Here is a 15078-nt window from a genome sequence, read left to right as displayed (position 1 = left end):
TACAGACCTAGGCAGAAGTTTTCCTTATTCTAGTAACCAACATGTTTTCTTCCCATTTACGGCACCCAGAGGCATATGAACTAACTGCCGATTGGTTACTAAGGGTTCGCTCAGCTTGACCACGGGAAAGAGAGCAGCCCGGCAGAACCCCATCTCTGTGCCTGATCAGGGATTCAAATAATTCCTATATTTATACAAAAAGCAGTATTTTTATTGTGCACAGATTTCGCATTTACACACAGTTTAACTACAGGCAATGGAAAAAGTTAGGCCCCCCCCCCAGGCCCCAATATTGGGGGGGCCCCAAGACGATGCAGGTGTGTAAGGGCCATTGGTCCCATATTTACAGTTGTACTAAGGATGTGCCCCCAATGCAATGCAGATCTGACATATATCCCCAAAAATATAGTGGGCTACAACTCCCAGCAACCCCCTGACAGCCTTTGATATTAGGGATGCACTGAATCCACTATTTTAGATTTGGCTGAACCCCCGAATCCTTTGGGAAAGATTCTGAACTGAATCCGAATTTGCATATGCAAATTAGGGTTGGGAAGGAGAAAACATTTTTTACGTCCTTGTTTTGTGAACAAAAAGTCACGCGATTCGGTTCGGTTGGCCAGAAGGATTCGGCCAAATCCGAATCCTGTTGAAAATGGCTGAATCCTGTATTCGGTGCATCCATATATGATACACCCATTTACCAGCTTAATGAGCACGACAGACAGACAGACAGACAGACTGGGTGAAGAGTATTTAAAATTACATTTATTATACAAACAGCATCTGTATTTACATACATGGGCAGAATGTACACATACGACTGGTGACACGTCAGCAGCTTTTTTATCTGCTAAAACATGCAAAATTAACCCCTCCCCTGCCGAGGCAGAATGAGTATGAGCTCCTCTTGCACCGTCAATGAGTAAGCCTCTAGTAGATATATATATAGATAGATATATATATATATATATATATATATATATATATATATATATATATATATATATATAGATATATATATTTTTTTTTTATATTGTCAGATGCAGCCCAGGGTTGCTACCGGAGCGGATTCGCTGGGTTTAGGGTTGAAATATCCTCCACCATCTACACCAGAGCTCTCCAGCCAGAAGCGCTAAAGTGCTTGGGGAACTACAACTCCCATCATCCTCAGGGGACGTGCTGTAGTTCCGCAGCAGCCTGATTTACACCTCTTAAACAGATATAGGAGCAGACACTTGTTTAAATACCAAGCCAAAGGTTGGAGAAAACTAGGGCTGACAGAGATGCCAGTAATAATACTATTGTTGCTTGTCTTGGAGCCAAGAGATTAAATATATTCAGGGGGCCCTTCTAGGAACGCAGGTATCGTCAGGAAGTGCAGCCTCCCACTAGTCCTAATGCTGTTACAGGTGCAGGTTTCTCTCTGTTTCAGCAGCTCATCTGTTGGGAGAGGAAAAACAAGATCAGCCTCACGCTCAGAAGCAAATACTATTATATTCCACCCAGTACTGTATTTCCTGCTTCAAGGATAAGTAAACCTTGAAAATAAATGAATGTAAAATGAATGAGAGTGATATTATAAGCACTTTTGTCATTTACATTCATTATTTATTTTTTATTCCAAGATATTAAGGGATACATGTACTGTTAATATGAATGAATTTTGTTACAACAGCGCCACCTGCTGGTCAGTTTCTGACCAGTCTGACCACCAAGTAGTCAAGGAAGTTGTCAGGAGAAAGAAAGAGGCTGCTCTGATGTTCTTCTGCTTAGGAAAGATGCGAGAAAGGTCTCTAATTTCTTTTCTATTATTTTTGGTTTTTGAGTTATTTATCTTTATTTTTAGCAGCTCTCCAGTTTGCAATGTCAGCAATCTGGTTCTAGTGTCCAAATTCCCCTAGCAACCATGCATTGATTTGAATAAGAGACTGGGATATGAATAGGAGAGGCCTGAATAGAAAGATGAGTAATAAAAAGCAGCAGTAACAATACATTTGTAGCCTTACAGAGCATTTGTTTTTAGTGAGCCCCAGTTGAAAGCTGGAAAGAGCCAGAAGAAGAAGGCAAAAAACTATAAAGAATAATGAAGACCAACTGAAAAGTTGCTTAGAATTGCATACTAAACATACTAAAAGTTAATTTAAAAATGAACCGCCCTTTTAGAGCAACCCTTCTCATCTCAGGGATAGAGGGCATCCAGTCCTGCTTCATTTCTGGGCACAAAATGTACCAATTAAGTAAAACTAGAATTCCAGGCAGGATCCGTTACAGAGTCACCCAGCCCCGTTACTGCACCATTGACTTTTGGGTGCCCCCTATACCTTTAAATTCTCTAAGAGCAACAGAGACCCCTAGCGGATGATTTTGTTATGGCATGCTGCGATGGTTATTGTTTACTGACCAGATGCGACACTCAGAAGTCGTTCTCTGGCCTCCTCATCACCGGGACACTCCGCACCCTGACCTTCACGTGCGACGCTTCTTCTGACCCCTCCAGTTTGCGTTTGGGGGAGTCGGCATTGCACAGAGACTGTTTAGGAGCTGCAACAAGAAGTGAAGTGAATACAATAAATATGAACCATTTATATGCCGAGAATGACTGGATATCCTTATAAATAACTATTCCTTGCATGAGACGGCCAGTTATGATTTAAGGCAGGGGAACATGGGCAGATTCGGGGAGATTTAGTCGACTAATCGCCTCTTCTTCGGGGCGACAATCTCCACAAACTGCCTCCCCCCTGCTATAATGAGAAAACGCCAGCGCAATGGCACTTACGGCTGGACTTAGGAAATCAAAGCGCCGCGAGTGCATTGGTGCAGCCGATGTTTTTATTTTAGCAAGCAGAAGGCAGTTCGGGGAGATTGTCGCCCCGAAGAAGAGGCGATTAGTAGCCAGGCGACTAAATCTCCCTGAATCTGCCCCTGTGCTAGATTCCTGCGCGGGTCCATTTTTTTGTAATTCGTACCCGACCCATACCCGCAACCCGGACCTGCATTCTTACCAGATTGGACCCGCTACACGACACACAAGTACCTTATCCGCAACCCGGACCAGCGACCCGCTGACCATCACATTTCAGGAAGTGACATCATAGGAAGTAGACGTGATCAGAAAAAAGGAGTAAAAAACACGACCCGTGTCTATACCCGCACTCGGAACTTCTACTCACAACCTGCAGGTTACCGCAGGTTTTTGCGGGTAACCCGCGGGTACCCGACCTGCTGCAGGACCGTGTGCCCCTGCCCTTAAACGGAACATAACCTCACCTCCTCCCCATTCCTTATTTACTGCTGCCCCTTATTGAGTGAAGGCATAAGTGCATTAGGGATTTGTAGTCTCTCTGCATGCCAAAGATTAAAGGCTCCCTCCGAGGGAGGGAAAAATATCACTGTAACAACAAAAATTGCCTGTTCCAACTGCCGCTTGCTGCACTTGTGGGCTTTATTGCCTTTCATTATCATGGGCCTTTTAGCATCCTGGGCTTTACAGCCAATTGCGAAAACCTAAACCATGTAAACAACATGATTTAACTTTTGAAGGCTTCATATTGCTCTATAGAGAGTGCAGTAATTCTGTATGTTACAGGGATGGAGTATCCCAGGCAGAGACTAGAGAATTCTGACTTCTCATGAGCGAGACCTCAAATTGCATCAGAGAAGTCAGTGGGGCTCATTTATCAACACTGGGCAAATTTGCCCATGGGCAGTAACCCATAGCAACCAATCAGAATTGCTGCATTCATTGTACTGCTTGCAGCTGGCTTTTTAAAAAGCTAATCACTGATTGGTTGCTACAGGTAACTGCCCAGGGGCAAATTTGCCCAGTGTTGATAAATGAGCCCCAGTGTCTTTTTGCACCCGCTTGGGCTGAAAGTTTCAGCACCCAACCCAGCTTGTCGGTCAAACAGCTGAAATTTATAAGAGGGAATTGGTAAAGGGATGTGGTTTAAACAACAGCAGGATTTTCTTTTTATCAGGCCTCTGTGCCCTGTATATAAGCCCTCTGGTAATAGTAAGTCCATGTTTTAAGGGGCAACCTAACAAAGATTTTGGGAAATGTTTGCTCAGCTGTCAGAATGCTGACATACCGATTTCTCCTTTGTAGCTGCATTGTCTTATCTAAGCGTCAGACGGAGCTCCAGCTCTAAACAGAAATCTCTCTTTCCTACTGTGTAACATTGTTGAACCTTAATTAAAGGGATACTGTCATGGGAAAAATGTTTTTTTCAAAACGCATCAGTTAATTGTGCTGCTCCAGCAGAATTCTGCACTGAAATCCATTTTTTGAAAGAGAAAACAGATTTTTTTTTATATTTAATTTTGAAATCTGACATGGGGCTAGACATATTGTCAGTTTCCCAGCTGCCCCCAGTCATGTGACTTGTGCTCTGATAAACTTCAGTCACTCTTTACTGCAAGTTGGAGTGATCTACCCCCCCCAGCAGTCTAACAACAGAACAATGGGAAGGTAACCAGATAGCAGCTCACTAACACAATATAACAGCTGCCTGGTAGAATTTAATTTTATATTGTAGAGTGAATTATTTGCAGTGTAAATAGTGTCATTTAGAAATAAAAACGACATAAAAATCATGACAGAATCCCTTTATAGAATGGAACAGCCCTTGGGCAATAAACCATGGGAAAAAAAATTGATATCGGCTTAATCTGGGTGGATTAACCCCCTAGGGTTTCTTTCTGGGAATTAAGCACAAGAGGAAACAGGGGAGAGAGAGAGAGACAGACACCGACCTAAAGGATCAGCTATTGATACGTTTGCCCATCCACAGATACAGCAAAACATAAAACTGATACAGGCCATACTGCTGTATGTGTGACCATGTTTTTTCTAAGAAGTCTGGAAATATAACAGCAACATCCCTTTGTGCGCACTTAGGGGCACATTTACTAAGGGTCGAATATTGAGGGTTAATTAACCCTCGATATTCGACCATCGAAGTAAAATTTACCGCATTTAGTTCGATCGAATGATTCAAAGGATTTTAATCCATCGATCTAACTATTTTCCTCCAATCAGAAATTGCTAGGAAAGCTTATGGGGACGGTCCTTGGTGCTCGGTAGGTTTTAGTTGGTGAAGTAGGTGGTTGAAGTTTTTTTTAAAGAGACAGTACTTCGACTATCGAATGTTCGAATAGTCGAACGACTTTTAGTTCAAATCGTTCGATTCGAAGTCTTAGTCGAAGGTGCCAATTCGATGGTCGAAGTAGCCAAAAAAAACCTTCAAATTCGAAGTATTTTTCATTCTAATCCTTCACTCGAGCTAAGTAAATGTGCCCCTAAATGTCATCTGATTACCAACTGCCCGTTTCTACTACAGGTATGAGCCGTCTTACCTGCTTCCGCTGGGTTGTGGCTGGAGTCTGTTATGGGACCTCCCAGGTCTTCCACACAGGATGGTACAGAAGCCAAGATACCTGGAAGGAAAAGATGGCGATCATGAATATTAAAGGGGTTGTTCACCTTTAGTTGAACATTTATTATGATGTAGACATTGATATACTGAGACAATTTGCAATTGGTTTTCATTTTTTATTATTTGTGGTTTAGCTTTTTGTTCAGCAGCTCTCCAGTTTGCAATCTCAACCATCTGGTTGCTAGGGTCCAAATAACCCTAGCAACCATGCACTTATTTGAAGAAGAGACTGGAATATGAACAGGAGAGGCCTGAATCGAAAGAGGAGTAATACAAAGTAGCAATAACAATAAGGGGCCGATTCACTAAATTCGAGTGAAGGATTCGAAGTATTTTTTGGGCTACTTCGACCATCGAATGGGCTACTTCGACCTTCGACAACGACTTTGAATCGAAGGATTCGAAGTAAAAATCGTTCGACTATTCGACCATTCGATAGTCGAAGTACTGTCTCTTTAAAAAAAACTCTGAAAGCTACCGAAGTCAATGTTAGCCTATGGGGAAGGTCCCCATAGGCTTGCCTAAGTTTTTTTGATCGAAGGATATTCCTTCGATCGTTGGATTTAAATCCTTAGATTCAAAGGATTTAATCGTTCGAGCGAAGGAATAATCCTTCGATCGTACGATCGCAGTATTTGCGCTAAATCCTTCGATTTCGATATTCAAAGTCGAATGATTTCAATTCCTAGTCGAATATCGAGGGTTAATTAACCCTCGATATTCGACCCATAGTGAATCAGCCCCTACATGTATTTGCTTTTTAGATGGGGGTCAATGACCCCCCTTTGAAAGCTGGAAAGTGTCCTACGAAAAAGTCTAATTAAAAAACAGTACAAAATAAATAATGATGACCAATTGGAAAGTTGCTTAGAATTGGATACTCTAACATACTAAAAGTTAACTTGACGGTGAGCCACCCCTTTAAGGGAGGAATAAAGAAGAGCGGTAGGCTGTTACTGGCACAATGGGGACATTGGCAATGACAATTATCCTTTATATAAGTAGCTGAAACACCATATAGATCACACCATCCCCAATTATGGTGGCCAAACATCAGCAAAGAATCTAACTCGGGTGGGATACTCTTCCTTGTATAAAGTCAGTGCACCCAACTGCACGTCCAGTTAGGCCCATAAATCTTTGGACAGAGACAACTTTTTTCTAACTTTGGTTCAGTACATCACCACGATGAATTTTAAACGAAATAACTCAGATGCAGTTGAAATGCAGACTTTCACAGCTTTAATTCAATGGGTTGAACAAAAAGATTGCATAAAAATGTGAGGAACTAAAACCTTTTTTTTTTTTAACACAATCACTTCATTTCAGGGGCTCAAAAGTATTTAGACAAATTAAAAAACTGAAAATAAAATGTTCATTTCTAATACTTGGTTGAAAACGCTTTGCTGACAATGACAGCCTGAAGTGTTGAACTCATGGACATCACCAGATTCTGGGTTTCCTCCATTTAATGCTCTGCCAGGACTTTACTGCAGCCTCTTTCACTTGCTGTTTGTTTGTGGCCTTTCTGTCTGAAGTTTAGTCTTCAGCAAGTGAAATGCAGCTCAATTGGGTTCAGATCAGGTGACTGACTTGGCCATTCAAGAATATTCCACTTCTTTGCTTTAATAAACGCCTCCCAATCAATGTGACTGCATTTAGCTGGATTTGAGCAGACAGTGTCTCTGAACAGCTCAGCTGTGTCACATGATGGATAAACACTAGTGTCCCAGTGCCACTGGCAGCCATGCATGCCCAAGCCATCACACCGCCTCCACCATGTTTTATACATGATGTGCTATGCTTTGGATCATGAGCTGTTCCACTCCTTCTCCATACTTTTTCTTGCCATCATTCTGGTAGAGATCGATCTTGGTTTCATCTGTCCAAAGAATGTTTTTCCAGAACTGTGCTGGCTTTTTAGATGTTTTTTTTAGCAAAGTCCAATCTAGCCTTTGTATTGTTGATGCCTATGAGTGGCTTGTACCTTGCAGTGCACCCTCTGTATTTACTTTCATGAAGTCTTCTCTTTATGGTAGACTTGGATATCGATACACCTGCCTCCTGGAGAGGGTTGTTCACTTGTTTGGCTGTTATAAAGGGGTTTCTCTTCACCATGGAAATGATTCTGGGATCATCCACCACTGTTGTCTTCTGTGGATGTCCAAATCTTTTTGCGTTGCTGAGTTCACCAGTGCTTATTTTCTTTCTCAGGATGTACCAAACTGTCGATTTTGCCACTCCTAATATTGTAGCGATTTCTCGGATGGGTTTTTCTGTTTTTGCAGCTTAAGGACGGCTCGTTTCACCTGCATGGAGAGCTCCTTTGACCGCATGTTGTCAGCAAAATCCTCCACATACAAACACCCCCCCCACTCAAATCAACTCCAGGGCTTTTATCCGCTTCATTGATAATGACATAACAAAGGAATAGAAAGAAGAAAAAGGAGAAAAGAAGCCCTCTTCTATCAGATACCCTAATGGTCTGTTGCAATTAAACAATTCTCAACTTTAACAAACAAACTTCAATATACTACTTAAATTGATCTATATTCCAACCACTGAATTTATACTCGTGCAAATGCTGATTTCATTAAAGGGATCCTGTCATCGGAAAACATGTTTTTTTTCAAAACGCATCAGTTAATAGTGCTACTCCAGGAGCATTCTGCACTGAAATCCATTTCTCAAACAGATTTTTTCATATTCAATTTTGAAATTGGACATGGGTCTAGACATTTTGTCAATTTCTTAGATCTACCAGGCAGCTGTTATCTTGTGTTAGGGAGCTGTTATCTGGTTACCTTCCCATTGTTCTTTTGTTTGGCTGGGAAAAGGGAGGGGGGTGATATCACTTCAACTTGCAGTACAGCAGTAAAGAGTGATTGAAGTTTATCAGAGCACAAGTCACATGACTTGGGGCAGCTGGGAAACTGACAATATGTCTACCCCATGTCAGATTTCAAAATTGAATATAAAAAAATCTGTTTGCTCTTTTGAGAAATGGATTTCAGTGCAGAATTCTGCTGGAGCAGCACTATTAACCGATTCATTTTGAAAAAATTTTTTTTTTCCCATGACAGTTTCCTTTAAAGGAGAAGGAAAGCTACGGAGGCATTTTATTGCCAATAGATTAGCTGCAATAGTGCAAGCTAGAATGCTATATTTATTCTGTAGAATGTTTTACCATACCTGAGTAAAAAGCTCTAGAAACTCTCCGTTTGTTTAGAATAGGAGCTGCAGTATTAACATGGTGTGACATCACTTCCTGCCTGAGTCTCTCCCTGCTCTGGGCTCAGATTACAGCAGAGAAGGGAGGGGGAGAGGAGCAAACTGAGCATGCTCTTGCCCAGGGCAATGAGGTTTAAACTGAAGGCAGGAAGTCTGATACAGAAGCCCATGAGTACACAATAGAAGGAAAGAAATGCAGTGTTCCTTTTGACAGGGGGCTCAGAGCAGCATTAATTTGGGGGTTTACTGGTATATTTAGATGGACCTTTCTGATAATGCTTACTTAGTTTTAACCTTTCCTTCTCCTTTAAGTTAAAACTATTAATTGAATGCCATGATTAAGGTTTATAAATTTCAGTGCAAATTCATTAAGTAATAAAACAAATAATTCAATTCTAATTGATTAACTGCCCACCATTAAATAAATCACCATACATTTGAATAAAAGTGATTGACTCCCTAAAGTGCCTTGGGGTTAGGTTTCAATAAATTAATTAAAAATACGTAAAGTGCAAGAGCATTTGTCCAGGACTTATTACAATTAATCGATGTTCGATAGAAATTGATAAGTAACCAACTTAATTATCAGGATAAATCAATTCTCCAACAGCTCAAACCAGATATAATGGAATGAAAATTGATATAAGAGGGGGTGGAGTTGTCCCAAAACTTTCTACCTAATATTTTTATATCCCTGGGACACCACAAAGAAAAGAAAGGCAGGCTTTGTGGTGTCCCAGGAATAGGGAATTTCTATCGAACATCAATTTATTGTATTAAGTCCTGGACGGGGTCATAATTAAGGATATCTTCGTATTTATCATAACAAAGGAATTGCCCACACCTGCCCATGAAATAGACTTTGAGTCAATGGTCCAATTACTTTTGAGCTCCTGAAATGAAGTGATTGTGTTAAAAAAAGCCTTCAGTTCCTCACATTTTTATGCAATCTTTTTGTTCAACCCACTGAATTAAAGCTGAAAGTCTGCAGTTCAACTGCATCTGAGTTGTTTCGTTTAAAATTCATTGTGGTAATGTACAGAACCAAAATTAGAAAAAAGTTCTGTCCAAATATTTATGGACCTAACTGTATAGCCAAGATGGAACCCATAACCCTACTTGGAACCAATCCATTTACACATACAGACACAGAGCCAGGGCTTGTTACTACATCTGGCGCCACCTTGTTGCCACAAACTAAGTATAGAACAATGATCCGATTCCCCATAGAGCAGGAATGATTCTCATTGGCCCCAGTGGAAGCTTGATTCATACTAACCCTCGTTTTCATGTGTATAATTATGGCTCTGGCTAATTTAGTTAAGGAGCACCAATATGGCACCCAAAATAGACATGGGTGTAGTTCTAGCTTCCACCTGTTCAAATTGCGAACAGGGATTGGTTCATATGGTAAGCTTGTTGATTGGATTTTTAGGCAATTCATGGGTCACTTTGATTGGTGCACATTAGTTTAAATACCTTGTGTATGTTCTGTATGGATATCCTATGACACAATAAGGCTGTGTGCTTTAACAACCTGGTGGAAGACTGCCTTCATTAGAGTGCCTGCTCCAAAGTATTTTCTAGTTTTCATGTCAGACTGTTAGGCTTCTATTATATAAATACAATAAGGTGCCTGAAGCACAATCCTGGACCAGTAATACTCACAGAGGCCTCTATAGTGGGACAGCTGCTGGTAGGTCTGTTTCATGCGCTCTATATTCATCCGGCTCGCCTCGGCGTGGTTTACGATGGGCTTTGGGTAGTCAATACCAATAATGCACTTGGCTTCTTTCTGTACAGACTCTGGGGCACTCCAAGGCTCATATATGTAGCGGGATGGGAACGCCTTCAGCACGGGAAGATACCGCCTGGGAGCAAAACATGGGCAATGCTTAGCAAGAAGACTCTGGGCAAAGACTGAGCAATCCCTGCCTGACAAGCCAACATCTGACCCAAGCTAGACAATGTATTCCATTTAGGTTTATGGAGAAAGCCTCAGCCCAGAAAGGCAATATGGCACTTCCAATATACCCATAAACACAAAGAGAAGGAATGCTGTGTGTATACAATAATCTATACTTAAAGGAGAACTAAAGCGTAACTAAAGAAGTAGCTAGAAATGTTGTACATGATGTTTTGTGCTTCTGTACCAGCCCAAGGCAACCACAGTCCTTTAGCAGTAAAGATCTGTGTCTCCAAAGATGCCCCAGTAGCTCCCCATCTTCTTTTCTTCTGATTCACTGCAGAAAATTTTTTAGGTTTACTTCTTTATATATACTCACTTTACATAGTCCCCGCTTGGATCTGTTCGCCTTCCAAAGCCCACGGGGCAATAACAGTGGAAGAATTGTTGGAAAAAGGCGCTGCACGAGAGCCACATCCAGCTGCCGGCGTTCACGCTAAAATCTGCGTCCAGCAACAATTCATCGAAGACCTGGAGGGTGAGGAAAGGGAACAGGATGAGCAACAGCAAAGCGTTTGGAAATATTCTAAAGGGATTGACCTAAAGTACATTATGTTATCATAGAGAGCTGGTGCCATGGATCTGATTGCAAAGCACTATTGCATGAATGAAAGCAGATTAAAGGAGAACGAAACCCTAAAAATAAATAGGGCTAAAAATTGCACCAGCCCAAAGTTTCAGCTTGTCAATAACAGCAATGATCCAGGACTTCAAACTTGTCACAGGGGGTCACCATCTTGGAAAGTGTCTGTGACACTCACATGCTCAGTGGGCTCTGAGCAGCTGTTGAGAAGCTAAGCTTAGGGCTCGTCACTAATTATCCAGCAGAAAATGAGCTTCCCCTGTAATATAAGCTGATGCTACAGGTTTGCTGATTATTCAATTCTGATGCTAATTGCACTGGTTTCTGTGCTGCCATGTAGTAATTATCTGTATTAATTACTAATCAGCCTTATATTGTGACATTTCTATTCTATGTGTACTGTATATTGTGAGTGGGTCCCTAAGCTCAGTAAGTGACAGCAGCACAGAGCATGTGCCGTGAATCAGCAGAAAAGAAGATGAGGAGCTACTGGGGCATCTTTGGAGACACAGATCTTTACTGCTAAAGGGTTGTGGTTGCCTTGGGCTGGTACAGAAGCACAAAACATAAAGTACAATATTTCTAGTATAACTTTGCTTGTCCTTTAATGTGATGAATCCACTACACTCTTGTAATTTACTTCTACAGCATTGGTGGTGCTGGCCCTCCGTTGACCCAGCTAGGTCCCTTAGCAACAGCAAGATTTTTTTTACGGATCCGCACACTATTATCTGCAGTTGGGGAGCTTACCCCTTTTATTATATTACCAACAGTATCAAAGTTTTGGGGGTACGCCCTCCCTTCATCAGGAATGACAGCAGCACACTCACCTTTACGCCACACTCCCAGCTGTTCCACAGATCCCCCCGGGTGAGGAAACATGCAACCGCGTGCCTCGCCAAGTGGTGTATCCAGCCCTCCTGCCTGAGCTGCGTCATAATGGCGTCGATCCAGGGGAACCCCGTCTTTCCTTCTGTCCACTTGGCCAGAGCCTTGGGGTTCTTGTCCCAGGGGATCTGCACACAGATTGGGTTCCCTTCCATTTGGTCAAATTTGGGGTTGTTAGTGGCGGCCGTGTAGAAGAACTCTCGCCAAAGCAGCTGCCCGTACAAGGATAATGGGGGAGGGCTGTTTTTCTTCACCTGCAGGGGAAGCAATTCAAATTTAAAGGGGTTGTCCACCTTTGAGTTAAAAGGGATGCTGTCGTAGGAAAACATGTTTTTTTTTTTTTTAAAACGCATCAGTTAATAGTGCTGCTCCAGCAGAATTCTGCACTGAAATCCAGTTCTCAAAAGAGCAAACTGATTTTTTTAAAATTCCATTTTGAAATCGGACATGGGGCGAGACATGTAGTCAATTTCCCAGCTGCCTCAGTCATGTGACTTGCGCCTGCACTTTAGGATGGAACTACTTTCTGGCAGGATGTTATTTCTCCTGAATCAGTCTCAGAGAAAAACTGTTACTCTCAAACAGGGATGATTGGGGATATTTTTGCCCAATGGGTGCCCTTTTAAGGGTTAAATATATGTTTACGTGCAAAGCCTGTACTGTTTTTTTGTGAGCCAGTATTGACCGCCATATACCCCAAATCAGAGAAGTCCTAGTTCATCTATATCTCCGGATAGAAAAATTAAAGGGGGAGCTAACCTTCAAAATTTATTTTTAAAAGAGTAAGTCAAACACAATACAGGTATGGGACCGGTTATCCAGAATGCGTGGGACCTGGTGTTTTCCGGGTTAACGTATCTTTCTGTAATTTTAAATCTGCTAAATCTTCTAGAAAATCATGTAAACATTAAATTAGGGATGCACCGAATCCACTATTTTGGATTCGGCCGAACCCCCGAATCCTTCGCGAAAAATTTGACCGAATACCGAACCGAATCCTAATTTGCATATGCAAATTAGATGTGGGAAGGGGAAAACATTTTTACTTCCTTGTTTTGTGACAAAAAGTCATGCGATTTCCCTCCCCTACCCTAATTTGCATATGCAAATTAGGATTCAGATTCGATTCTGCCTGGCAAAAGAATTTGCCCGAATCCGTAATCCTGCTGAAAAAGGCCGAATCCCGAACTGTATCCTGGATTTGGTGCATCCCTACATTAAATAAACCCAATAGGCTGGTTGTTGCTTCCAATAAGGATTTATTATGTCGTAGTTGGGATAAAGTACAAGCTACTGTTTTTATTATTACAGAGAAAAAGGGAATTATTTTTAAAAACTGGGATTCTTTCATTATAATGGAGTCTATGGGAGCCGGCCTTTCCGTAATTCGGAGCTTTCTGGATAATGGGTTCCGGATCCCATACCTGTACTAATAAAAATCTACTCTTATAATCACTCTTATAAGTCACTCTCCATAGCAACCACTGGACATTTTCAAACTTCAGTTTGCAGAGTCACTACTGCAGTACCTTCTGGTATAACTCTTGTAGGCGGTAATAGAAGAGTCGACACGACAAGCATCCGAATCGCAGGTAAGGACTGAGGCCCGTAGGACTTGCTAACAGGGAGTTGGCACTCATTCTGGGCCTCTCGTAGTTTGCCACCCAAGCCTGAGCAGAAGGGAAAAACAAAGTCACAATAGATACAGGTAGCTATAGGAAAGGGAGGTACAATAGGTTTTAAACGTAGAACACTGAATGCAAACAGCTGATTGGCTGCCACGTTACTGAACACAAGGGCACATCTGTATCCTTAAATAATTTCATCTTAAGTCAACTTTCCCCCCTATAAGATGATCAGTTATTGTGCTGACGTACCTTACGCTCCAGGTGTCTGTCTAGACGCGCCAGCGCTTCAGTTTCTCCTCCTGGCCAAATAGCGGGTCCCTTATTTTCACTGTGGAATCCTGGAGTAGTACAAAGAGAGTTACATTCCTCCATCTTTATAGCACCCCTACCTACACAACCTGACTTCCAAACGAATTCCTTTACCTGTAAAGCAAGTCCTCTTTATCACACCATAGAAAAATTTATATCAAAAATTGATATAAGTCCCAAAGCTTTCTTCAAGTAAAAAATATTAATTTATTGAAGTACATTTTAAAAGAATTATAGCTGGTACATACTACCCCCCATATCCCACCTTACGCGTTTCGCACCCTCCGGCGCTTAGTCATAGGTGTGTCTCACACCAACCTTGCCTGTACAAAGATGGCGCCATATGTTATCTGACATGGCTCATTTCCCCATGGCTGGGGGAGGCAATTACCATTATAACATCTTCTGTCCCCTGTAGTTTGGGGTATTTAGTCACACCACCCATCACTTCCCATGCTAGCCATGTGGACTCGTCCATCACTTCCCATGCTAGCCATGTGGACTCGCCCATCACTTCCCACGTTAGCCATGTGGATTCACCTATTACTTTCCATGTTAGCCATGTGGACTCACCCATCACTTCCCACGCTAGCCATGTGGACTCACCCATCACTTCCCACGCTAGCCATGTGGACTCACCCACCACTTCCCACGCTAGCCATGTGGACTCACCCATCACTTCCCACGCTAGCCATGTGGACTCACCCACCACTTCCCACGCTAGCCATGTGGACTCACCCATCACTTCCCACGCTAGCCATGTGGACTCACCCATCACTTCCCACGCTAGCCATGTGGACTCACCCATCACTTCCCACGCTAGCCATGTGGACTCACCCATCACTTCCCACGCTAGCCATGTGGACTCACCCATCACTTCCCACGCTAGCCATGTGGACTCACCCATCACTTCCCACGCTAGCCATGTGGACTCACCCATCACTTCCCACGCTAGCCATGTGGACTCACCCATTACTTCCCATGCTAGCAATGTGGAATCACCCATATGTACTATGAAAAGCACAACATTTA

The 15078-nt window shown here is 42.2% G+C and overlaps 1 protein-coding gene across 1 annotated transcript in view; it reads right to left on the bottom strand.

The window, feature by feature from the left end:
• Positions 1–758: 758 nt before the first annotated feature.
• cry2.S (cryptochrome circadian regulator 2 S homeolog) overlaps positions 759–15078 on the bottom strand; it is a 33209-nt gene continuing 18889 nt past the window's right edge. The window contains 8 exon segments of the mRNA NM_001090467.1: positions 759–1443; positions 2405–2544; positions 5362–5442; positions 10341–10543; positions 10958–11109; positions 12052–12363; positions 13639–13779; positions 13987–14075. Coding sequence (NP_001083936.1) covers positions 2417–2544; positions 5362–5442; positions 10341–10543; positions 10958–11109; positions 12052–12363; positions 13639–13779; positions 13987–14075 — 1106 coding nt within the window. The 3' untranslated portion in view covers positions 759–1443; positions 2405–2416.

This window comes from Xenopus laevis, chromosome 4S, assembly GCF_017654675.1.
Source record: "Xenopus laevis strain J_2021 chromosome 4S, Xenopus_laevis_v10.1, whole genome shotgun sequence".
Lineage (NCBI taxonomy): Eukaryota > Metazoa > Chordata > Amphibia > Anura > Pipidae > Xenopus > Xenopus laevis.
This window is presented reverse-complemented; position numbering and strand designations above follow the sequence as displayed.